Genomic DNA, 22,184 nt, shown 5'->3' on the forward strand with positions numbered 1-22,184 from the left:
TTAGCGGATGCGTATTATCGGGATGGAATGGACGGTTGCCAGTTAGCGTGGACGAGGATGAACGCACGGAAACAGCTCCCGATCCAACCCTGTGGCATGAACGGAGAACGCATCACCTCAGGGGAGTTTGATAATAATTAAAAAAGCCGTTTAAAAAGTGCCGATCTTAAGACCTGGACCCCTAGATAATTGCTTGGATGGTAGCTGTTACCTAATACATTGAAGCATCGATTGCCTGCTCCATCCGAGCTATCTGACAATCTGAAGCAAAGAGTAGATCAACCTTGGACAGATGTGCATATCTCCCGTAATGCGTGTGTGGAAATCCCATAATATAAATCAACCCAACCATAATACTCTTCCCTGGCATCTTAACAAGTGCTGTTTATTGTAGGGAATAGAACAAGGGGAGGCGATCTTTCCATCCCGAATCGATCCTAGGCGAGGATACCAGCAAGATCGTTGGATGTGCCCCTGGAACCCGGCCAAGGGTCTAAAATTAAAAGCTAATAGGAGCTCCTTCATGCTTTCGGGAGGGAACAGACCGGGAGAGTTGCTGGGCTGCTTGCTTCGTTTTCGTCTTTGCTCTTCTCCGGGGAAGCCCTGCCATGGCTTCCTTCGAGGGATGATCAAGTGAGTCGGACTTCGTATTTAAGTCAATGCATGAGAGATGCATGATCACTATCGACCTTTTTATGCCCAATGCGGAGCCCCCCCCCCCCCATGGACCTGAGATGGATATACGAAATGCATGCAAGTAATGTGGAAATGACAAAAGTCCAAAAAGGCTCTATATTTTAGTTACACCCCCAATATCCTGCCGTGATCGCTATAGATACTCCACAACTCAACAAAATGCAATGAAGGAACAAGAAAACGGATTGAAACCTGAAGTCACCCCTGACTCCATCTCCGGGCATTGAATATTGCAAGAAACAAGGGCTCGTGTGAATCATGTATATGTACTCCGTATGTATGGAAGACAAAGGAAAGAAGATGGGAAATGGGAAATCTACGGAAGCGGGACGGGGCCTGGATCGCCGGGTACCGGGCCGAATGGTGATGTAGGGGGGCATGAGGATTTTGACAAGGGGATGAGGTGTCAATGTATAGAGAGATAGAATATAGGATGGGATATAATGGTAAGATTTAAGCGAACGCGAGATTAGAAGCAAAAAGGGCGCATGCAGTAGAGTGCCAGCTGACAATGCGGTGTATGAAAGAAAAAGGGGGTAAAACATAGCGAATGCTATATGATTCTCGTGTTGCTGAGAAAGGACGAAGAAGAGCGGTAAGAGTGGTCAGGAGGCGTAATATTGAAGGGAAAGAAAAGAAAAAAAAAAAAAAAAGACTAGGCGTTCTCAATCAAAGCGTTTCTAGACTTTGCATGGCGATGGCCACGTTGAACCGCCAGCTGGGTTGGGATTCCTGCGCGCTTTTCGACAAATCGCTCACCAGGTCGAAGGAAGCCTGTTCTTGCACCGACTGGGACTAAAATCTTTTTCTGTCCCTTGCTTACGGATACGGAACGTGCGATTGAGATTTGAGCTGTGTGGATATCACTGTGTAGGTCGTCGGATATTGAGTCTATGGATAGACTTTGCTTGTGGCCTGACTTTGACGGAGGGCAGGAAGAAGCTGTCTTGGGTCTGAGGGAATCGACACGTGGATGCGCAGTGAAGTCGTGGTTTGTGGTGCCGTTTTGAGGAGGCGTTGCTGGATGGATGATTTGAGGGATTGATCCGTTCGGTTGCTCACCGGGTTCAGATAGATTACTACTTGGAGTCGGACTCAGCAACGGATAACGGTTCTTCGGCGGTTTGCGTTCATTCGTTTTGTTCTGAGCTGGTGTCACCATCTCCCAATCTGGTTCAACCATCTTGACCGGAGGATTGACCTGTAAACGCACAGGGTTGAGGTAGTCTCCATCGTAGCTTGTAGGCGAATACAGGGACCCGTCGCTGGCATCATCCGTGTTTGGAAAAACTGGAGGCTGTAAATCTCTAGGAGACTCTAGCCCGCCTCTACCACCATCGTGGTCCCAGCGTTCAAAAAGAGCCTTATTCGGAGACGGATGAGTGTTTGACCGCTTCTGGCGTGGGGATTGGCGAGGAAGACAATACGATCCTAATATTTTCGACTGCTTATCTGTTGGAGTGGACGGGAAAAGTGAAAAAACTGGTGATCTAGCAGGCCCAGGAGAAGTAGCACGTCTTGGAGGAGGCAATGGGCCATCATCTTCCTGTAACAGATTAAAAATGACATGCTTCAGTAGCTGGTAAGGGGGAAAGGGGTATTGGTATGGGTAGACTCACCTCCTTGTCAGGAATTTTCAGCTTGTTCAGCGCCCTACTCCGCCTGGCCAGTAGAGATGGTGCATTTTTATCGATCAGCCCGCCAAACATGACACTATACCTCTCCATTTCAATGCTGGGTATATCCACCGAAAGGAAAGGCGAGCCACTGGGGGTAGTCTGGAGAATATCTGGTACCGATTCAGGTTCATCTGCCGTTGTGTTCCAATACCTTCTTATCTCGGCGTTCTTGACTAGTTTAGCTGGAGTCCTCTTTCTAGCTTGTTTAGGGGATTCTTCGGGTGAAGAAGACCGGCCTGACGACGGACACAGGTCCAGATGAGGCCTACTGACTGGATCCGAGCCGTTGGCTGTGCGTTGGCGTTGATGACGATGGTGGGCACTCTGACGAGCCTGAGATCTCGAGTCTATGCTTGTCTTTGACGAGTTCACAGCATCCATTGAGTTTGACGGGTACTGGTTGCCAATATATACCTGAGGCTGGAAATTGGGACTCTTTGCAGGACGAAGAGGTTTGTCATTGACCTGGACCTGGTAGAAGAACTCGTTTTGCGGGGACTCGACCTGTTTTGCACGGAACAGGCCGCCGAACTTCTTCCATTTACTAGATTTCCGCTGCAGTGGTTTTTTGGCAGTGACTGTGTTTGAAATTGTGCTTGACACCGTGCTCGGGGCCGTGCTGGCACGGGGCTGCATCCGGCCACCGCTGCCCGTGTGTACTTCCCTTTTACCTGCACTTGTTGAGGCACTTTTGGCGGTGATAGAAGACAACGGAGTGATTCTTGTAGTGGGCGGTACGGGGAACAAGTCCACGGTTGGACTGCTCAGGGCAACCCCGATCATCTCGTCCCATCGAGGGTCCTTGTTGGGATGTATGGAGCGAGCTTGTCCTCCACGAAGGGGCAAACCTTTGTCTGTAACCGGACTCAATCGCGTTGGCGCATATGTTCCAGCACTGCGACTGCGATTGGCGGCTGCGGTGTTACTTCTTCTAGGCTCCCGTAGAGAGCCATTATTTGCCGGACTGTGCACATTATCGGGAACGTTGTAGACTGCTGCACGTTGGTGGTGCAGATTGCTGGGCCGTGGCGATTCGTGGGGCTGCTGTTTGGGTGTCCCGGTGGTCGTGTGAGCCCTTGGTCTTGATGAGACAGTCTGCTTCCCCATATCGTCACTAAGTTATCCAGCATAGTACAATAAAAAGTGTACACACAGAGCCCAGTCTGCTAAATTATATTGGCGGTCATGAAAGAAAACCAGCTTGACAGCAGTTGGCCGGGTATATAAACAAGTTCAAATAGGTGGTAGTAGTAATAATAGATATCTAACAGTAAGAAGCACTGGTACTGGCAATTACCCAAAGCCCGGGACCGGCAAAGCCAGGAGGGAAAACCGTGGGGTTTAAAGCGAAACACAGGAAGTAAAGAAAGATAAAAGAGACGAAACCTGCTTAACATGAGCTGTTAAGAGACGGGAAAGGGTTCAATTAAAGCAATTTGCTTATATTGATATGAGGCAGCCTCCTGAAACAAGGGCTAAAAAGGTTCATTTAAAGATGGGGACCGACGGAGTCAGCCTGTGGGGAGGAGGCTAGGAACATAACGGGAGCGCGGCCAGGGACAGCGTTTCCGTTAGCCAAAATAAGAAATAACAAATCTCACTCCCATGGCGCTCTGCGATTTTACTGGAGTTGAGCGATGCCGTCAACAGCACTAAAATGCTCCATCTCTTCGTATCGAGCAGGCAGACTCTCCCGATCGATGGGCCGTCATCGACCACAAAAAATAAAAAGGACGATGGAGAAAGGAGGTTAAAACAGAGAAGTTCGACTAGCACAAGCTAGTCGGATCCCTCACAGGCCTAATCTCTTTTAACTCGGCTGATGCTTCTGCGCAGCTTAAATAACCGCAAACTCGCATTGATGTTGGTTGGCGACCCGTCAAACTATCTGGTTAGTGAGGTGGTCGACCAGTGAGAGACGTACCGGCCAGGCCAGGATCCCAGTGTGCGTCAAACACGAAGCCATGACCGGCCGACAGCGAGAAGGGAGGAAAAAGAAATTCGCTTCCATGAGGCAGTTAGCCATGATGTGCATATCGACGGCGGCGTTCCCTGTTCATTTCGATGCCATCTTGGCCATATTTTAAAGCTGAAGCTGCTGCTGCTGCTGATGCTTCTGTTTGCTTCTGTGCTGCTTCTGTGCTTCTGCTGTTGCTTCTGCTGCTGTAACCGCGGGCCTCCAGCTGTTTCGTTTCACGGGCAGGCACCCGCGACGCCGCGCTGAGGTATAAGAGGACGACTCTGCATCTCGCTCCGCCGACGATATCAGGTCCTGCATCCTCTGCGTTTCTTGTCGTCTGGCCGGGGATCCGTGGCGTCTGGTTGAAGATTGCAGGGTTGCCGGTACCTCCACCACCGCGGCCAGAAGACGAGAACGACGGCCGGCAAGACTGCTCTAGACCTGGAGATGTCGATGCTGGTTCTGCCACCAACAGCCATCATCTCTGTCTGTGGATGTTGCTGTGGATGTTGCTGTTGATGATGTTGTAGTTGAAGTTGTAGTTGTTGACGTCGAAACGTAGCAGCGACGCCGCCCCCACTTTCGCCCTGAGTAAGAAAAGTAAAAGAAGACCATAAATAAAAAAAAAATAACAACAACATCCCACCAACACCGCAGGCAAACTCACCGACAGCATCGACATCGCCGGCTTCGTCTTCCGCACTGCAAACTGCGCAACAGCTCCTCGCACTGCTCGGCCGCTAACAGACACTGCTCTGCTTCTATCGTTGCTGCAAGGCTCGCCCCAAACCGACCTCCAGCAGCATCCGCCATCGCCGTCCGACCTCCCGCCGGCCACCCCGCCGTCACCTGTTTAGCAGCAAACCCACCGCACGTCGACATCACCAAGCATCATGTCCTGGCAAGGTATGTCTGGTACCGGCTGTTCTCTCCGTCGTGTATGCGTGTATGGCTTGCATGGACCTGCTAACTGTTGTCGGTAGCATACGTTGACAGCAGGTACTTGGGCTCCCGCGTCTCCCTGATCCAGCTATGATGCTATATCGACTAGAGCGTCCATCTAACACCTTGACTCTGCAGCCTTGTTGGCTCCGGCAACATCGACCAGGCCGCTATTTTCGACAAGGATGGCACCAGCGCATGGGCTACGTCTCCTGGTTTCAAAGTATGTTTTTTTTCGCACTGGCTTTGCTGTCTGTCTCGTTACTTCTGGTCTGACTCGACTCTAGGTGAGCCCCGAGGAGATGAAGGTTATAATAGACTCGTTCTCGGCCAGCGATAATATAAAGGATATACAGACCAACGGCTTCCACGTCGGCGGAGAGAAGTTCTTCACGCTCAGGGCCGATGACAGCAGAGTCTACGGCAAGCTTGTACGCTTTCACTTCCTACGTTGTATCCTCTTTCAACTCCGAATTCCGTATACTTACAACGTCTTAGGGGAAAACCGGCATCGTCATTGTCAGGACTAAGATGGCCCTTCTCCTTGCACACTACCCAGAGACCATCCAGCCGGGTGCCGCCACCAACACCGTAGAAGCCCTGGCAGAGTACCTCAAAGGTGTGGGCTACTAGAAGAGGACACGCTTATCCCCCCTTTTTAACCCCACATACATCCTCCCAACACACTAACCAGCAAACCTCTGGATCTGCCAGACAGCTTGATCCCTCTCTCATTCTCGTGAAGAAAAAGAAAAGGAGAAACAGCCTGGTACAAATGTCTGCGGTTTTCCATTTCTTGCATATAATTTTGTTTTTCTTCTTTTGTATGAGATACCATCTTAAGGGATTCGTCATCAGGAAAAGAAAGAGAGAAAGCAAAACCACTGTACATTCCCTCGATGAATGGCATCTAGTTTCACTAGCCCTTTTTATCATCTCGGTTCCATTTCAACTCCGCTATATATTTTTTTATACCTCGTCGAGAATGGTAGGTCCTCATGAACCAGTGGGTATATCATGAACTGCTATAATACATATATTATATACAGTAGTATTGTAAGAGGCCATCGTGGCCGCTCACTCTCTGTATATTAAAAGACGGTTTGTCCATCCGAAGACGTGCCTTTTTATACTGGTAGGTCCTGGTTTGGCCTTCTCCCTCCCATGGTACCCAGCCAGACCAGTGCCTGTCTCAGATACGGCCCTACCACCGGTATGCTGCCCACGAACCCGCCGAGAGTGACCAGGAAATCACCGAACAGGACAAAGAGGCCGTATAGCTCGACACAGAAGCCTACCAGAGGCCAGCGGAAGAGGATAAGAAAGATGCCCAGGGCGAACGTGACTGTTCCCGTGAGCTTCTGTCGGCGCGCGAAGAAGGCGAGCGTCTTTTGCGGTCCGAGTATGAGAGGTAGGCCGATCAAGAAGAGGATCTATTCTCGTTAGGTACGAAAGGTCAAGGCAAACAGACGAGGAATCCCTACATTTCCCATAGCAAGTCTACAAAACTGTTAGCAAGCCGGGGAACAGAAAAGAAGAATAGATGAGTCACCTACAGTGATCGATCAAAGAACATGAGAATCCCCAGGAAGAGGAATAGACTGCCTGTGATTGCATGCCCATGTCAGGTCCCAACGGCCTTCAGCGTATACTTGGGAGTCAATGCAAAGCTCTCTCACCTACCGCCAGAGCAGAACACCACCCCAACCTCTATACATCATCATCATCACACAGTCAGTCACACCACACGCCCGTGCTTTAACGCTTTGTTCCGATACCAAACACTCACTCTGGGTATCTGTCAGCCACATGGACGGCATGGCTGCGGCTCTCCTCTCTGTCCCCTTGTAACAAAGTAGACAATCCTCAGCTCCAGCTCCAGCTCCAGATCCAGCTCTATCCCACACCCAAGTATATGTAGAGCTATCCCGGGCCGTATAACCGAACAGGCGATCGACGAGATGAATCGGCGAGCGTGGACTGGTTTAGTTGGCAGCGACTCCGTCTACGCAATGAATTATCCGCCGGTCGAGGTCGAGCTGCACATGTAACCGATAGGCCTGGCGCTGGTATTATGGGATTTTATTAGCCGGGGGAACAAGTTCATGAAACGCCCAAACACTCCACCAGCGACACACAAGCGCGATCTTCTGGGAAGGATCAGGGAAGAGAAGGACTAAGGACTCCTCCGCCCGCTGGCTCATGGCGCTCCACTTACCTTACCGAGAGATTGATATATAACCTGCACTCTTAATTATCCGCAGCTTGATTGCGGCGGGAGGGAGGGAGGTTCCTGAGAGGCCAGATAGCTAGTTAGCTGGCCAGGAGGAACCAAGTGAAGTAGTTGGCTGGCCGGGATCGCAGCAGGGAACGACAGCTTGGGCGGAGCTCCAGTCCTAGCATCCCCTGAAGCAGCCTGGCAGGAGATCCGTCGTAGCGAAGAATCGTCTTTTTGTCTTTTAATCAATATCAAACGCCGAATTTCTGTCGAACTGAAAGTCGATTTTAAATATTTTTATTTATTTTTATTTTATTTTCTATTTTTCTAGATCATCCCGCGCTAAACCCCTTTTGGCTGCTCGCACTTCGTTTTCTTCAACATCGAAAAGACAGAAAGAAAAACTCGACAGCAACAAACAGCAGCAACGGCGACGACAGCGAGATATCAGCCCGAGATCAATAAGAAACAATGCTGCAGAGGAGGAACAGTCGGCCTCGCAGCGAAAGAATGCAGCAAGACCAAAAGCTAACCGCGTAATTCTACTCAAAGCTACCGTACACGCCATGGCCACAGTGTCTCGTTGGCACTGTAACTGACCTCCCTTCTCTTCCATGGGAGGACGGTATCCGTCAATAAAAACTGTTCTCGGACAGGGCGCAGAGCAAAGCAGCCTGGCAGGAGGTGCACACTCGCTGTGGCCTCTCCAGGTCTGGTGGTCCCGATTAAGCCGGAGCGTTATTCTGAACTCGTCTCGAAAGGGGCTGCGTGGATGGATAGGGCTTGACTTGGTGGGCCGAACATGTATCTACACTGGTATTCTGGCGTGATACTCCCCATCGTAGCAATATAATCAATTGTAGGAACACACTCCGTAGGTGAATGGCTTTATTTGAGAACGGTGTGAGCTCCTCGAGCTTCGAGGTAGTTCTCTGCTACTCCCGGCCCCAACGACCTGATCACGCCAAAGACCTCCTTGTTATGGTACCGTAGTCGCGTCTTGGGGTCGGTGTAGGGAGCCGGGAGGCCCGTAATGTCGCAGTATCGTTTCTGATGGCCCTGCAGGGACGGAGCAGCGTCGATGTTGGTGTATGTCACGGCCGGTCCTGAGGGGGCACCGGCTCGGAAGTTCTTCTCTAGCACAAGAGTCGACAGGCTCTGCGCGGCCTGAGCAATATTCGGCTGTCTGACGCTGCCTTGCTGCTGGTGTGCGTGGGTAGCGGCTGTCGACGCTACCATGGGCGTCTGCGCTCCCTCTGCTGAACCCATGCCAGTCCCGACGGCAGAGTTGGTGCTCATGGCAAAGGGGGTAGAGCTGCCGCTGTTCGTCTGGCTGGCGACTGCAGAGGCCTCCTTTCGCGACGTCTCAGACAGGATCTGCTTGACGTTCTTGTTGCGGCGTGCGGACGGCTTCCAGTTGGGGTTGCGGAAGGGCTTCGGGAGGCGCGCGATGTCGAGCTCGTCGAGCAGTCTCTGGTGCGAGTCGTCCTGGACTGCAGCTGGGGGCGCCATCTCTGTCACTTTTAGGTATCCTCGTTGGTATTCTCGTTGATATTCTCGCTGTTGATCCTGTCGCTGTCGATGTCGCTTTTGATGTCTGGCTTGCTGGTGATAGAGGATGCAAACAGAGCAAACTTGGCCAAAAGAGGCAACATCTGTTTATCTTCTGCTTCTTTACTTCAACTTCAACTTCTTTGCATCTTTATAGATATTTCATTTACGAAAGAGACGAATTAGACACTGGTGGGCGCTATCTGGACGGCGGGATACCATGGTAAGTGATACTCTCTGCGTATCGACGGACGCCTGCTTACCTGCTTCAAGGAGAGCCCACACGAGCACCAACAAAGCCAGCTGCTGGCGCGCATCATCACCAACGTTGTCAGTAGACAAACTCCCGTCTTTGGAGGATGCTGATGCTGACGGCCGCTGCAGGAGAAGCTCAATGAAGCCATCACGGTGTTGAATAAAGGACTCCAGGTATTCCTCCTTAGCTACCTGCGTTGTATGGAGCAGACGGCTGACGGCATAATAGGAGGTCAACGTACAGAACATGAACGTCGAGCTGGTCGCGCAGATGTTCAAGAATTACCAGTCGAACGTCCTCTTTCATCTTGAAGGTCTGTCTGGGTCCTTTTGCCTGATAGTCGCATGGCTGACGGGATACTATAGCTACCGAGAACTTGAAGGACCCCTCATAGAGACGTATCGACGAGAAATGGCCATGTAATGAACTAATACCCATTAATGAAGTCACGTATTTTCCATCTCTGGCATGTTCTTTTGTAAATCCTCCTCTCCGTGCGTAGATGTAGCTGTAGCTGTCGATGTCGATGTACCTTCGTCCAACCAGCCAAAACTTCCGCCGGCCAACTTTCCGCCTCGCAAACCTCAAGAAAAACCGCTTCAACGGGCTCGAACAGCCACCAACAACCACCTCTCCAGCCCGCTGATACCACGATATCTCCCATTTCCTCGCCTTGAATCCCTCCCGCGACCTTCGTGCCAGCTGGAAATCTGCTATGGGAGCTCTCCTGGGCTTCGTCCGATAGCCAGCTGCTCGCCACACCCGCTACCTACCTACCTACCGACTTGCTTAAACTACAGCTTCAGTCAGCTACATCAAGATGGTCATCACTTCGTCACAACGCATCCAGAGCCCAGATAACAGCCTGACAGTTCAAGAGCGGAGGGAAGCAAATCTGGTGCCCTTCCTCTACAACATCGCCGAACAGCCGCTCAATAATCATCATGAATTCCCCGTTAAACAGGACCTACGAGATGGCTACGAACAGAGCAGACACGACCCCGAGAACAGCGCAATTGTGATAGACAACGGTGGGAGATCCCTTGTATACCTCGTTTTTGTACTTCATTGCACTAACACGTATTATCTGTAGGCTCGCACACGGTCAAGGCGGGCTGGTCGTTCGATGAGAGCCCGCGGCTAGTGATTCCGCCCGTTGCGTCCAAGTACCGCGATCGCAAGCTGAACCGGGCCTGCCAGTTTGTTGGATACGATGCCTACACCGATGCGACCACCAGAGGCCAGATGCGGAATGCGTTTGACGCCGGGACGGGCGTGATAAGCAACTGGGACGTGGTTGAGGGTTTGCTGGATTACATCTTCATCAAGCTGGGAGTCGAAGGCGGAAACGGAGGAGTTGACCGTCCCCTCGTGCTGACGGAGACGATAGCCAACTTGGGATATTCCAGGAAGAGTAATAATTACATATGCATGCTTGACCGGTGTTGAGAGGCTAAGGCTAACGGTTTGGTAGTGATGAACGAGATATTGTTTGAGTGCTACTCGGCACCATCAGTTGCTTATGGGATTGATGCACTCTTCTCGTACAAATACAACTTTGGAGAAAACGGATTGGTGATCTCGTCTTCTCATTCATCTACGCATGTCATCCCCGTACTGGGATCAAAGGCGCTGCTGTCCAACTCGGCTCGGCTCAATTGGGGCGGGTACCATAGCTCCGACTACCTGATGAAGCTACTTAGGCTTAAATACCCAACGTTCCCGTCCAAGATGACGGAGAGCCAGATACAGTCATTAGTACGAGAGCACTGCTACGTCTCCCTAGAATACGACAAGGAGCTGTCCGGATATCTAGACTGGACGGGGCTGGAGGACCGCGACCATGTTATTCAATACCCGTTCACGGAACACGTCGTGGTTGAGAAGACGGAAGAGGAGCTAGCTCGGATCGCAGAGCGGAAGAAAGAAAGCGGCCGACGGCTTCAGGAGCAGGCGGCCAAGATGCGGCTGGAGAAGCTGGTGAAAAAGGAGCAGGAGCTCGAATACTACAAGGGGATCCAGGCGCGGTTTGCCAACGAGACGAAGAAGGAGATCAGACGACTGCTGGATGCAGAAGACATGAAGGACGAAGCAGCGCTGGAACGAACGATACGAGAGCTAGAAAAGTCCGTCAAGAAGTCACGCAACAAGGACCTGGGCAACGAGGAGAACGGCGATGCGATGGAAGAAGCGTCGTTCCCTTTGCTAGACGTGCCGGACGAAGAGCTGGATGAGGCAGGGCTGAAGGAGAAACGGCACCAGAGGCTGATGAAGTCGAATGTGGAAGCACGACAGCGTGCAAAGGCCGAGAAGGAGAGGGAGAAGGCCCGGATAGCAGAGGAGCAACGACTGGACGATGAGAAGCGAGAGAACGAATTCGACGCCTGGATTGAAGAGCGCAGACAAGCTCGTGAGGTACGCCCTAAACCCCCCTAAACCCCTTTTCCCTACATATCTACCTACCTGCTACTAACGTGAGACGTGTAGACGATACTGCGCAAGATCAAGCAGCGAGACAGACTCAAAGCCGACGCAGGCAACCGCAAGTCTCTCGCAAGCCAGATCCGCATGCGCACACTGGCCAACCTCGCCTCTGACGGGCCCAAGAAGCGTCGTCGAGGCGGCGAGGACGACACGTTCGGCGCCAACGACGACGACTGGGGCGTCTACCGCACCGTCGCGACGGGAGACGCAAGCGACGACGAGGAAGAAGAAGACATAGACGGTATGCTGAAATCCGTCGAGGCGCAACTACTCCAGTACGATCCCGAGTTCACTGAGAACCACACGCTCGAGGCCCAGACGGACTGGACCAAGAGCATGATCCACATGTTCCTTCGCGGGCCGTGGCCGTTTGACGCCGAGAGCCAGCGTGAAGCGCACCAGCTGCATCTCAACGTGGAGCGCATACGGGTTCCCGAGGTGATTTTCCAGCCCTCGATAGCGGGCATTGATCAGGCAGGACTGGTCGAGATAGCGGCGGACGTGGTGTTGCAGCGTTTCCCGGCGGGAGAGGACCAGCAGCGGCTGCTGAAGGATGTGTTTCTGACGGGCGGGAATACGATGTTTGAAGGGTTTGAAGAGCGGTTCCGCAAGGAGTATAGGAGTGTGCTGCCTACGGGGCTGGAGTGTAGCGTGCGAAGGGCCGGTGATAGGGTGCTTGATGCATGGAAAGGGGCGGCTGCCTGGGCGGGCGGTGGTGGACTGCGCACTGCGTCTGTCTCGAGACAGGAGTATCTTGAGAAAGGAGGCGACTATCTCAAGGTGAGTTTACATTCTCTTTAGCAGTTCTTTTCTATATCGATTCGACATGGCTGACTGTTTGGATAGGAGCATAACTTGGGCAACGCTACGTAGAAGTCTACGTATCTACAGATCTACAGGCAGAGATAGAGTGTATGAATGAAGAACCGTCGGCGCTTTTATGCCAAAAAAGATATAACTAACGTATACAAGTCAAACGCACGAGTAAGTAGATACAAGAACGAGAAAGAAGCATGACGACCGGACCAGACTCCAGAACACCGTCCCCCCCTAGGGCCCCCTAGGCCTGCCCATCCGCAACATTCTTTATCAATAATCAATGCAGTAGAAGCAGCAGCAGTAGAGTAGCAGTATATCAGCTCGTCAGGAGCCAGACGAAAAGAATACGCAGATAACCTAGCCGTGAGAAGGAGAGTTGAAAAAAAAAAAAAAAAATGGACGAAAAAAAGGGGGAGAAACACAATCATACGAGTTCAAAGACATGTCAAAGCAAGAGCCGAATCCGTCTCCAACACCAACGCGCGTAGTAGTAGTAATAGTTCGTAGAGATATAGAGTGAGATTGAGAGGGAAAAAAGCGAGGGACGACAGGAGGGAAGAAATGGGGGAGTAACAAGGAGAGTATAAAGAGACAATGGGAAGATTTTTTTTTCCCCTTTCAGATCTGTTCTGCTTTGGACTGTTCTCCGGCCTGGGAGTCGTCCTGGCCGTCCTGTCTGGTGCGCTTGGAGAAGTTACCGCCCTGGCCCAAGAAGGCTGCCTCTTCATGCTGGTGCTTTCTCATGCCTAGCCCTGCGACAGCAATGCGGTTGAGAGCGTTGAGTTCAGACTGGGAGCTGTGCTGGCCTGCACCGGCCTGACCGCCGGCACCGCCTTGCTGGTGGCCCTGCTGGCCCTGTTGCTGGGCCTGTTGCTGGCCGGGCTGCTGCTGACCCTGTTGGCCCTGCTGTCCCTGGCCCTGCTGGCCTTGCTGACCCTGCTGCTGACCGCCGGAGGTGACGATGGCGGGCTCTGGACGGGGTTGACTGAGGTCGATGTTTCCCGGCAGCTCGGGAACCTCGTTCTGGGAGTCGATGAGCCGCGACTGCAGGCTGATGATATATTCGCGGAGCTGGTAGTTTTCCGCCTGGATGGCCTTGTAGTTGTCCAGCAACATCTCGTATTCCTTGACCTGCTCCTCGAGTTTACGGATGTAGCCTTCCTTACGCTGACGGAAAGCGCGCTAACAAACGCGTTAGCACCAACAATAACAAAACAGGAAAAAAAAAAATGAAATAAAATAAAAATAAAAAAGATTACAAGGATGAGCCTACCTGGGCAGCACGGTTCTGAGCAGCTCGCTTGGAAGACGAGAGCTCGCGTTTACCGTAGACCTTGCGCGGTTCGCCGGTCTGGTCGAGTCCCGGAGGAGCACCGGTCATGTCCTGCTGGCCGACGGGAACCTGAGCCTGGGGCGGCTGGGCCAGCATCGCGGCAGTGGTGTGCACCTGGGGAGCAGCGGTCATGCCCGAGATGGCGGGATCAATGTTGATATGGTCTCTCTGCCCGCCGGCGCCGGCAGCAGCGGCGGCGGCCTGGAGATGCGCGGGGACGCCTGGTTGCGGGCGAGGCGGCGGGGGAGCCGTGTGAGATGCGTTCGTTAGGTGGGCGGCAAGCAGCTGCTCGCGTAGAACTACAACAACAGCAACATCATCCGTCAGCATCTGTCACTGCGTCTCAGGTGCTTGTCTGGGTGGCCATACCTTGCTCTGCTTGGTCCTGGAGACGGAGGAGGGCCATGGCAGACCGCGAAGCGCGTCCACCGCCCGGCTGGTTAGCAAAGCGACCCATGAGAAGAAGAAACAGGAGAAGCCGACTACGCGACCAACGCAAGCAACAAGAGAATACGGGTAGGAGTCGAGCTGGCACCCCCGACAGGGCGCGGCCAGACGCAGTTTTTTGGTGGTGTTGTGGATGTAGCTGTAGATGTAGAGGGCAAAACACAGGAAGCTGGATGGATATCGCAGTGGCCACCCGCGACAGGCGCAGGCCGGCGCAGTGACGAGGGGAGCGGCGAGCAGTGGATTACAGGGTATTGATTAATTTATCAGGAGCGTCGCTGCGGGGAGCGTAGAGGGAGCAGATGTACCGTGGTGTATGGCGAGCTTACCTGGACCGACTGCGGCGCCTGGTGCGACTTGCTGGGGTCCTGGGAGAGGCCCGGATGGGGCGCGAGCTGCTGCTGGCCCTGCTGGCCCTGCTGCTGGTGCGGCTGCTGCTGCAGCATCGTCGACATCGCGGGCGTCGGGGATGGCGTCTGGCGAAGCTGGAGCTGGCTGTGTCGGCTGCTGGCGATGTAGTTTATTAAGGTATAGAAAGGCCGGCGTTTCTTTTTTGGCCGTCGCGGTGAGTCAGGATGTAGTCAGCGTCCGCGTCGTCTTTTCCCGCTTTGGGCGTTTGGAGAGGAAGAAGAACTTGAGAGGTCGTGATGAGTAAGAAAAAAGAGAGCGAGAGAAAAGGGAAAAAAAGGGAAAGGCGGGCAGTATTAATAAGCGGGGGATGGTCACATGATGATGACACATTGATGACAAAGTGATGACAAAGACGGTGACTAAGTGATGACTAAGTGATGACTAAGATTACGTCATGCAATGCATTTATCTTGATTGTATCTACTACGCATGTATAGGATGAGAGATCTATGCCATCTCGCTCGTGGCAGACCGCAGCTCCCGCTCAAACTCGGTGCCCAGCACCCGGGTCTGCGGCGACACGGCCCCCCGCTTGCGCTTCTTCTCCTTCGCTATCCTCGCCCGCTCAAAGTCGATGAACATCACCCGCTTGTTCTCCCGGCTCCAGAACATGTTGCCGACATGCGTGTCGCAGTGCAGGGTGAGCTGCCGGTGGATCGCCTGCAGCGCCTCGCGCGCCGACGGTATAAACTGGCTCACACGGTTCCGCCCCTGCGCGTGCGAGACGATCGACTTTCCAACGTGGCTCAGGAACAGCAGGTGCACCACCGGGAAGATGCCGTCGTACCACAGAGGCCCGCCGGAGACGTCGATGCTCCCCAGGCACACCGGCACATACTTTCCCTGGATCTTGTACAGCTGCTGGTAGATGTTCTCCTCGTGGATGGCTCGTCTGACCGTCTCAATGGGCATGGCCTTGGCCACAAGAGTGTACCCGTAGGGAAAGGTAGTGACCCAGAACAGCGCTCCGGAGGTTCCATGGCGGTGCATCGACTCGCAGCCCCAGGGGCCCTTGGGTCCTACTATCTGCTCCCGCATCAGCTTGCGGAACTGGAAATCGTCAATGGCATGTCGAGGGCCGGTGCCATGAATCGCCACGTTGGGACACTTCGGATCAAGGAGGCCACGGGTCCGGAGTCCCGCAAGGCATTTCTGAGTGCACCATGGGTTAATAGGACCGGTGTTGTACACGTATCGCTTTCTCTCCGTTGGCGGAGGAGGAGGAGGGCGAGACCGAGAGGATACGACAACTTGAGCTTTCGACAAAGGCCGGGGCCGTCTTGGGGTTGGGCTGTTGGGATCAGTGCCCCAGTTCCCACTCTCGTCGTCCCCATCGCTGGACTCGGGGTTTGGCTCTTCAGGCTCTCGACATGAAGATGCTGCTGCTGCTGCCCGGCGTTTCGATCTTGTCTTGACAGGCGACATCCGCATATACTCGTCTCTGCTCGACCGTGGTGGCTTGTAGCCGGAAGAGGGCAGTTTCTCCGGCGGGCTGCTGCTATCTAGACCGTAGACAACGTCGTGGTTGAACTCAATCTCCCACTTCTTCAGCCGCTCCTCCGTGTCAGTCGGCCAGTTCTGACCGTGCGGAGGAGACCTCAGAGCCCGGAGTGTGAAGGCAAGGACCTGTCCGATTGCTGTGAGATGTAGCCTATTATGGCCGCCCGAGTCACTGGTAGAGCTATCCGAGTCGCTGGTCCCGCCATCCGAATCACCAGTCCAGCCGGTGGTCTCTCCCACGTCTTCATTGGGCGTGGACCGATAGTAGTACACGGTAGTAGGGTCGTTGGGGTCTATACGGAGAAATATAAACAGTTCGCCAGAACAGACATACCCAAACTCAATCCTGGCCTGGATCATATAGGAAAACGTCTGCGTGATGACTGCAGCTACCATGCGGCGATTACGCTTGGCTTCATCATCGTTATCACTACTTATAACCACCTCGTCGACCTCGATATCCAGGAGCCCGTCCAGCGCGCTATCCGTGAGCAGCTTGTGGGGTGGCTTGTATTCAATGATAAAAGCCGGCACCATCTTATCATTGCCCGAATTGTAAACACAGAACTGATCGGCTCGAGGACGCGAAGATCCCGTATGCACCGTAAGCGGGTCAGCTGAGTCAGTTTGCTTCCGCCGTTTCTGCACCGGAGACTGTGGTGGTGGTAATGGTAAACCAGCATTTACTTCTTCATCCGAGCCTGGGGTGATGGTGTTTCCATGGTTTTCAAATGTAACGCTCCCCATGAGATTGAATGTCTTACGCAACTTAGGGTCCGCGTAAAGAGTCTGGATGATAAACGCAACCCGGTCCTCAACCGTATAGCGCTCGTAATAGCCAAGGTCTAGCTCAGACCTAAGCATTCTCAGTGATATATATTTGCCTTCTTGCTCTACTCCATTTGCAGAGGCAAAATGGGGCTGAGAGACAAAGTCGGACTCGAAAAGTAACTCCCACACCTTCGCCTGCTCCTGAGGGAAGGTTCTCCATTCCCGGATGTATCTGGGGCGTAGTTTCGATTTTGCGTTCTCAACAGGCCCCTTGGTTCCGTCCTTATGGTCGACCCGTGACTCGAAGCCAACAGATAGGTAGACATGGCAGGCATCCAGGTATTCGGGCAGAGTGGTTGGCTTTACCTGTTGCTTCAATGCCTCAAGCTCCTCTTGTTGTTTCTTCCTGTCCTCTGAACGCTGTCGTCTATCTTCTTCATAGCGGAGTCTCTCCTCTTCATGACGACGTCCCTCCTCTTCGAGACGGCGTTTCTCTTCTTCATAACGGAGTCTCTCTTCTTCGTGACGACGTCTCTCCTCATCAAGATGGTGCTTCTCTTCTTCATAACGGAGTCTCTCCTCTTCGTGACGACGTCCCTCCTCTTCGAGACGGCGTTTCTCTTCTTCATAACGGAGTCTCTCTTCTTCGTGACGACGTCTCTCCTCTTCATTGGCGCGCTTCAACTTCTCCAGCTCCTGGAGAAGCTGCTCATCTCGAGACGATGCGGGTAGTTCACTAGACATAGCTGCTGGGTAGTTCTTCTGCTGCTATTACAAAGTATGCCACTGGACCAAACGAATGAGGCCAGGGACAAGATGAACTTATAGTCGGAGGTATCCCTGTCTTTTCAGCAGGCAGCAGCCGGATAATCGTTGGTCCATCAACGTTTGCAGCATGCAGGTCTCCAATAGACGGCTGAGCTAGTTAACCGCCTCAGCAGCTAACTGACGCCTGATCGCTCGGTCATGGCTTCAATATGTCAATCAAACGCGATGCTCTTCTATCGACACGAAGACATTGAATATTGAAAGTTCGATGGAGTCGCGAGGTCAGGAGCAAGGTCCACTCCGAACTGATGACTAACTACGTTTAACATTAAAATAGGCTCGAAACTCAATATCAACAAATGCTGGCTACTGACAGGCAGATAGTTAAGACGACAGGATGAAGTGCAGTAGATAGTAAATGGTAGGCAGCAGATCGATAGTAGATAGTTTGTAGAGATGAAAATGGTAGACGGTAGAGAGTAGATAGAAACTATTGACTCTTCTTGGTTTCCTTGGGCTCCTTGGTCTCCTTCTGGGCGCCCGCCTGGATAATAGCAACCCCGACCCTAGCGGACTCCTTCCACCCCTGCTGCCGCGCCCAAAAGAGCTCAGATGGGGTTGCGTCTGGCATGCTGAGCTTGCGTGCGTCTTCTTCGAGCGATGAGCGGGTGATCTGCCCAATCTCCTCTTCCACATAGTCGCTGCCAAGCTCGTCGAAATCGTCAACTCCTCCACCTGCACCAGCGCTAGCTTGAACTTCGGCAAGCATCTCTTCTCCCCGACGCTGGTGGTGGTTCTGGTCAGTATCATCGAAGTTTGCATGTTCACTGCTGGCGCGGTCAAGGTAACCCTTTCGCATGAGGTAACGTTCTGCACGGTCGCGGCGGGTGTCCAAAGTCTCTAGCTTGGACATGGCCACCTGTACTGCCAGGCGAGCTAGCAGATAGATGTGCTCGGAGAAAAACATGGACAGCAGCAGTAGCCAGCCCTTGATGTCATCGTGAGGCTCGTCGTTGCTGGCTCCAGTAACAGATGAAAACATATACACGAGTGCTGCGCTCGTCAGACTGCCCATCCACGACAAGAAGCTGAGTGAGTCCAGCCAGGGACCGATGGAGTCCGCACGGAAAGGCGTGGGACGCTTGTACTCGATGCAGATCTTGAAAAAGTCCGATCGCAGCTCGACCCAGTTGTTGACCAAGAAGGAGACTGGGACCAAAGACCAGACGGGGGAGAAGAGAGCCAGGTATCCGAACTGCACACACATCTCGCGCAAATCGTCGGTCACATCGTAGTCATTCAGCTCAGATTCATCTCGTACCCGCTTGAGGAATTCGGCTTCTTCTGGTATATCATCCAACAAAAGGTCGGTAGAAGATGACGACGCGGACTTACTGTCCTCTTTATGCTTCCTTGCCTCGGACATCTCCTCGTATGTGCGGAAGAACTTGCGCTTGACATAGGGAACGACGGTCTCCAGTGCGAAATTCACTATCTGAGCCGTAACCGTAAAGTAGATTACCTGATTGCGCAGTCGCGCTCTGTTGATGCGGAACTCTTTGATCTCTGTAGTTGCGGATGCTGTTGTTGCGCCCTTCTCATCGGGCTGGAAGGGCTTGACGGCAAGCTGGAAGACATCCAGGTACGGCACTATAGTCGGTGCAAAGGGGACATACACGAACGCTGTCAAGAAGATAGGCAGATAGGAAGTGACAAAATTAAGTATAAAAACTTTGCGTGTCAGAGCAATATCATGGCTGTCCTGCGTCTCATAATTCTCATAGTCTGTCATTTGGGTCGCGACCTTCGTCAGTATAGCGCTAATAGTCGGCACAGAGAGTGACAGTATGATTGTAGGTACGAATGCCTGCTACTAATTAGCCATGGGGTATAAAAACCGAGTAAGAGGTAAGAATTGACAAACCAGGTATGTCTGGAAAGGGCCAGAGTAGATCTCGTTGATAAAGACTTCGATAGCAAAGCATGTTGCAATTAAAGTGCCCAATGCTACAACCACTGCCATGGTAAACGGAATCACTAGCAACTGTCTAACCAGGCGCTTGGAGGCCGGAAACACGTAGACTGTCTCACCAGTAATCGGGTCAATGATCTCCTTCTCATGCTTATACTCCTTTCTCCGAGCCTTAATCTCGGACACTCCCTTTACCTGCCACCTCAGCCGCAGATCAAGCTCCTGTCTCTTCCAAAACTCTACAAACACAAGACAGAAGAGCGAGTTCCAAACAGCATAGAAGATCGAAAAATGGCCGAGGAACACCCAGCAGAACAGGCCTAGGCCTGCGGGAACCATGAGGAAACGGAAATATGTTTGCAGGAAGGTAAAGTAGAATGCTACTTTCTCTCCCAGCTTTACTCTGATCTGCTCCAGATCGTTGTTGTCCAGAAGCGTCTTACGGCTCCAGGACTTTATCCACTCGCGGTTCATGTCGTGGTCATGTAGAGGGAATATCGACTTGACATTCTTCCAATATCCATACCCTGGGGTGATATCTGCTCCGCCGTCTGCGCATGGGAGAGTCATCATGTCATATATTGTGCGGAGACGCTCTGCCTCCGTCCACGGCACCCCCTGGGTATCGTTGGTATCCTTGGTGGGCTGTGAGGTACGCACACCATACAGCCAGTCCTTGGTTCTAATATCCATAAGCCATATACCCGTACATTAACCATAGAAACTATATATACCTTGTTCTATATGCCATTGCCTTCAATTTGTCCTCTCGGGGTCGGACAAGGACGATAAGACATTGACCTTTGCCAGGACGCACGGCAGCCTCCAGCCCGACGCTATACAACGCCCGAAGCAATCTCTGCAGCTCTCTGCTAGCATCTACATCAATAGCTCATCAGTACACATTAGTCCAGTTGGCTCATCGAATATACCCAAGGTAGGACGGGAAGGGGTGGTAAGGGGGGGAGCTCACCCTGGTCCTCGAAGGAGTACAGGATCACATACTCCACACCAAAATTCTTCGCCAGGGTGTGCCCTGGTATATGTTTTGTTCCCAGGTCCTGACCCATGGTGACAAGATTCAATGCGATGGCGGGCTGCAAGTCACTTCATGACATGCGGGAAGAGAAGAAGAAGCAAAAGACGGAGCAGGGCAGGAAGAGCAAGTTGAGGTCGATGTTTTGTGTTTTGTTTATGTAAGACGCTGCTCTGACGTCATTGGTGGGGGGATTTACATATAAATGGCGAAGAAACGGGAAGAGGAAGAAGAAGCCCCTTTTTATAGGTGCATATTATGGGGTCTCAATGCCAGCGACACGCTTATATACAAGATGAGATCTAAGTATAGGCCGTGCTTTGAGGTTGCAATATGTTAGGCTACCCACGATACATAAAATTAGATTGACTTGCCTGAAATAGTAAGGGTATACGGAGTACTACGTATTAAAGTCAACAGTTAAGATAAGTAGAATGAGACTGGTATTCACACCCATGTTCACTATGCTATAAGTAACATGATATATCCACAACCTAGACTTGTCCCCATGCAAAGGAAAGGGATGGTTAACAGTCTCTTCTTAACCAATTTGGGCTTTGGAAAAGTCCATCTCTGCATCAAAGTTAGTACAGATCCTGGCAAATAAAGATTTAACATCACAATATCATACCTGGGTGCTGTTCTTGGAACTTCTTGAGCATCTCAGCCTTCTTCTGTTCATCACTAGATGGCTTTCCCATCTCCTTCTGCTGCTGATCATACATCATCTTCTCAACCATTTTTCTTGTTTCACCGTCAAGATCACTCAATTTCGAGTTCTCAGGCGTTATCTTGCTAACGTCGATCTTGGGAGCGGTAGTGACAATGTGAGGCCACCATTCCATCTTGTTCACCTTGTCTAGATGGACAGTCACTTCTTTGCCTGGAGGGTTAGAGACGGTCTCAAGGGTCCATGAGGACTCATCAACGTGAATCGGATGTGGGAATGAGCCCTATACAAACACAGGTTAGCATCTATCAAATCTCTTAGTATAAGATGTGGACCGTATGCAAAGGTACGTTTGTACATACATCGATGATAGGGTCCTTGCCCTTCAACCCAACTCGGATCTTGGTCTTGGTCAGTATGACTTCTAGGTCCTTTCCGCGTATCTCAGCAGGCACCGGAATAGTGACCTCTGCCTCAGAAATCGTCTGTGTCCATTTGTATGGCAGTGTAGCCTGCTCTTTTGCTTCTTTTTCCTTGTGTTCACGGTCGAGACGCTCTCGCTCGGCCCGTGAGGGTTCGACTTCTGTTTCTGGAGGCGACGGCGACATTGTAATCATTCCGCTCTCTCAGATCCTGTCCCTATCTTACACACAGCCTCAATATCCAAATGT

General features: G+C 52.2%; 10 protein-coding genes across 13 annotated transcripts; 3 read left to right on the plus strand and 7 right to left on the minus strand.

Moving 5' to 3' along the window:
• Positions 1–1,351: 1,351 nt before the first annotated feature.
• TERG_05472 (uncharacterized protein) lies at positions 1,352–3,923 on the minus strand (the record flags this gene model as incomplete). Its single annotated transcript, XM_003233549.2, has 2 exons — positions 2,316–3,923; positions 1,352–2,242 (listed from the first exon to the last, which is right to left on the minus strand). Exons 1-2 carry the CDS (start codon positions 3,480–3,482, stop codon positions 1,352–1,354), a joined length of 2,058 nt encoding a protein of 685 aa, XP_003233597.1. The 5' UTR covers positions 3,483–3,923.
• Positions 3,924–5,228: 1,305 nt separating this feature from the next.
• TERG_05474 lies at positions 5,229–5,910 on the plus strand (the record flags this gene model as incomplete). Of its 2 annotated transcripts, XM_003233551.1 has the most annotated exons (5): positions 5,229–5,241; positions 5,319–5,334; positions 5,416–5,500; positions 5,565–5,708; positions 5,776–5,910. In XM_003233551.1, 5 exons carry the CDS (start codon positions 5,229–5,231, stop codon positions 5,908–5,910), a joined length of 393 nt encoding a protein of 130 aa, XP_003233599.1. The 2 variants fall into 2 exon arrangements, with proteins under 2 accessions (XP_003233599.1, XP_047606608.1); XM_047749983.1 differs by having other exon boundaries at positions 5,565–5,807.
• A 404-nt stretch (positions 5,911–6,314) lies between these two features.
• On the minus strand, positions 6,315–7,790 carry TERG_05475 (uncharacterized protein; the record flags this gene model as incomplete). 3 transcript variants are annotated; one of them, XM_047748441.1, is made up of 5 exons in its annotated part: positions 7,496–7,790; positions 7,067–7,343; positions 6,834–6,987; positions 6,762–6,777; positions 6,405–6,710 (listed from the first exon to the last, which is right to left on the minus strand). In XM_047748441.1, exons 3-5 carry the CDS (start codon positions 6,851–6,853, stop codon positions 6,405–6,407), a joined length of 342 nt encoding a protein of 113 aa, XP_047604423.1. In that variant the 5' UTR covers positions 6,854–6,987; positions 7,067–7,343; positions 7,496–7,790. The 3 variants fall into 3 exon arrangements, with proteins under 3 accessions (XP_047606610.1, XP_047606609.1, XP_047604423.1); XM_047749985.1 differs by lacking the exon at positions 7,496–7,790 and having other exon boundaries at positions 6,315–6,710; positions 6,834–6,882; positions 6,961–7,420; XM_047749984.1 differs by lacking the exon at positions 7,496–7,790 and having other exon boundaries at positions 6,315–6,710; positions 6,834–7,420.
• A 593-nt stretch (positions 7,791–8,383) lies between these two features.
• On the minus strand, positions 8,384–9,007 carry TERG_05476 (uncharacterized protein; the record flags this gene model as incomplete). The annotated part of the gene is made up of 1 exon (XM_003233553.1): positions 8,384–9,007. The coding sequence occupies one exon, from the start codon at positions 9,005–9,007 to the stop codon at positions 8,384–8,386; it is 624 nt and encodes a 207-aa protein (XP_003233601.1).
• A 259-nt stretch (positions 9,008–9,266) lies between these two features.
• TERG_05477 (uncharacterized protein) lies at positions 9,267–9,696 on the plus strand (the record flags this gene model as incomplete). The annotated part of the gene is made up of 4 exons (XM_003233554.1): positions 9,267–9,380; positions 9,431–9,475; positions 9,531–9,615; positions 9,668–9,696. 4 exons carry the CDS (start codon positions 9,267–9,269, stop codon positions 9,694–9,696), a joined length of 273 nt encoding a protein of 90 aa, XP_003233602.1.
• A 426-nt stretch (positions 9,697–10,122) lies between these two features.
• On the plus strand, positions 10,123–12,659 carry TERG_05478 (uncharacterized protein; the record flags this gene model as incomplete). Its single annotated transcript, XM_003233555.1, has 5 exons — positions 10,123–10,333; positions 10,396–10,716; positions 10,777–11,717; positions 11,790–12,566; positions 12,633–12,659. The coding sequence occupies 5 exons, from the start codon at positions 10,123–10,125 to the stop codon at positions 12,657–12,659; spliced, it is 2,277 nt and encodes a 758-aa protein (XP_003233603.1).
• Positions 12,660–13,223: 564 nt separating this feature from the next.
• Positions 13,224–14,840, minus strand: TERG_05479 (uncharacterized protein; the record flags this gene model as incomplete). Its single annotated transcript, XM_047748442.1, has 4 exons — positions 13,224–13,787; positions 13,879–14,237; positions 14,308–14,323; positions 14,694–14,840. The coding sequence occupies 4 exons, from the start codon at positions 14,838–14,840 to the stop codon at positions 13,224–13,226; spliced, it is 1,086 nt and encodes a 361-aa protein (XP_047604424.1).
• Positions 14,841–15,243: 403 nt separating this feature from the next.
• TERG_05480 (uncharacterized protein) lies at positions 15,244–17,811 on the minus strand (the record flags this gene model as incomplete). The annotated part of the gene is made up of 1 exon (XM_003233557.1): positions 15,244–17,811. One exon carries the CDS (start codon positions 17,809–17,811, stop codon positions 15,244–15,246), a length of 2,568 nt encoding a protein of 855 aa, XP_003233605.1.
• Positions 17,812–18,325: 514 nt separating this feature from the next.
• On the minus strand, positions 18,326–19,627 carry TERG_05481 (uncharacterized protein; the record flags this gene model as incomplete). Its single annotated transcript, XM_003233558.2, has 1 exon — positions 18,326–19,627. The coding sequence occupies one exon, from the start codon at positions 19,625–19,627 to the stop codon at positions 18,326–18,328; it is 1,302 nt and encodes a 433-aa protein (XP_003233606.2).
• Positions 19,628–21,384: 1,757 nt separating this feature from the next.
• On the minus strand, positions 21,385–22,130 carry TERG_05482 (uncharacterized protein; the record flags this gene model as incomplete). Its single annotated transcript, XM_003233559.1, has 3 exons — positions 21,385–21,416; positions 21,475–21,796; positions 21,876–22,130. The coding sequence occupies 3 exons, from the start codon at positions 22,128–22,130 to the stop codon at positions 21,385–21,387; spliced, it is 609 nt and encodes a 202-aa protein (XP_003233607.1).
• Positions 22,131–22,184: the final 54 nt, after the last annotated feature.

Source organism: Trichophyton rubrum, assembly GCF_000151425.1.
Source record: "Trichophyton rubrum CBS 118892 genomic scaffold supercont2.6, whole genome shotgun sequence".
NCBI classification, from domain to species: Eukaryota; Fungi; Ascomycota; class Eurotiomycetes; order Onygenales; family Arthrodermataceae; genus Trichophyton; species Trichophyton rubrum.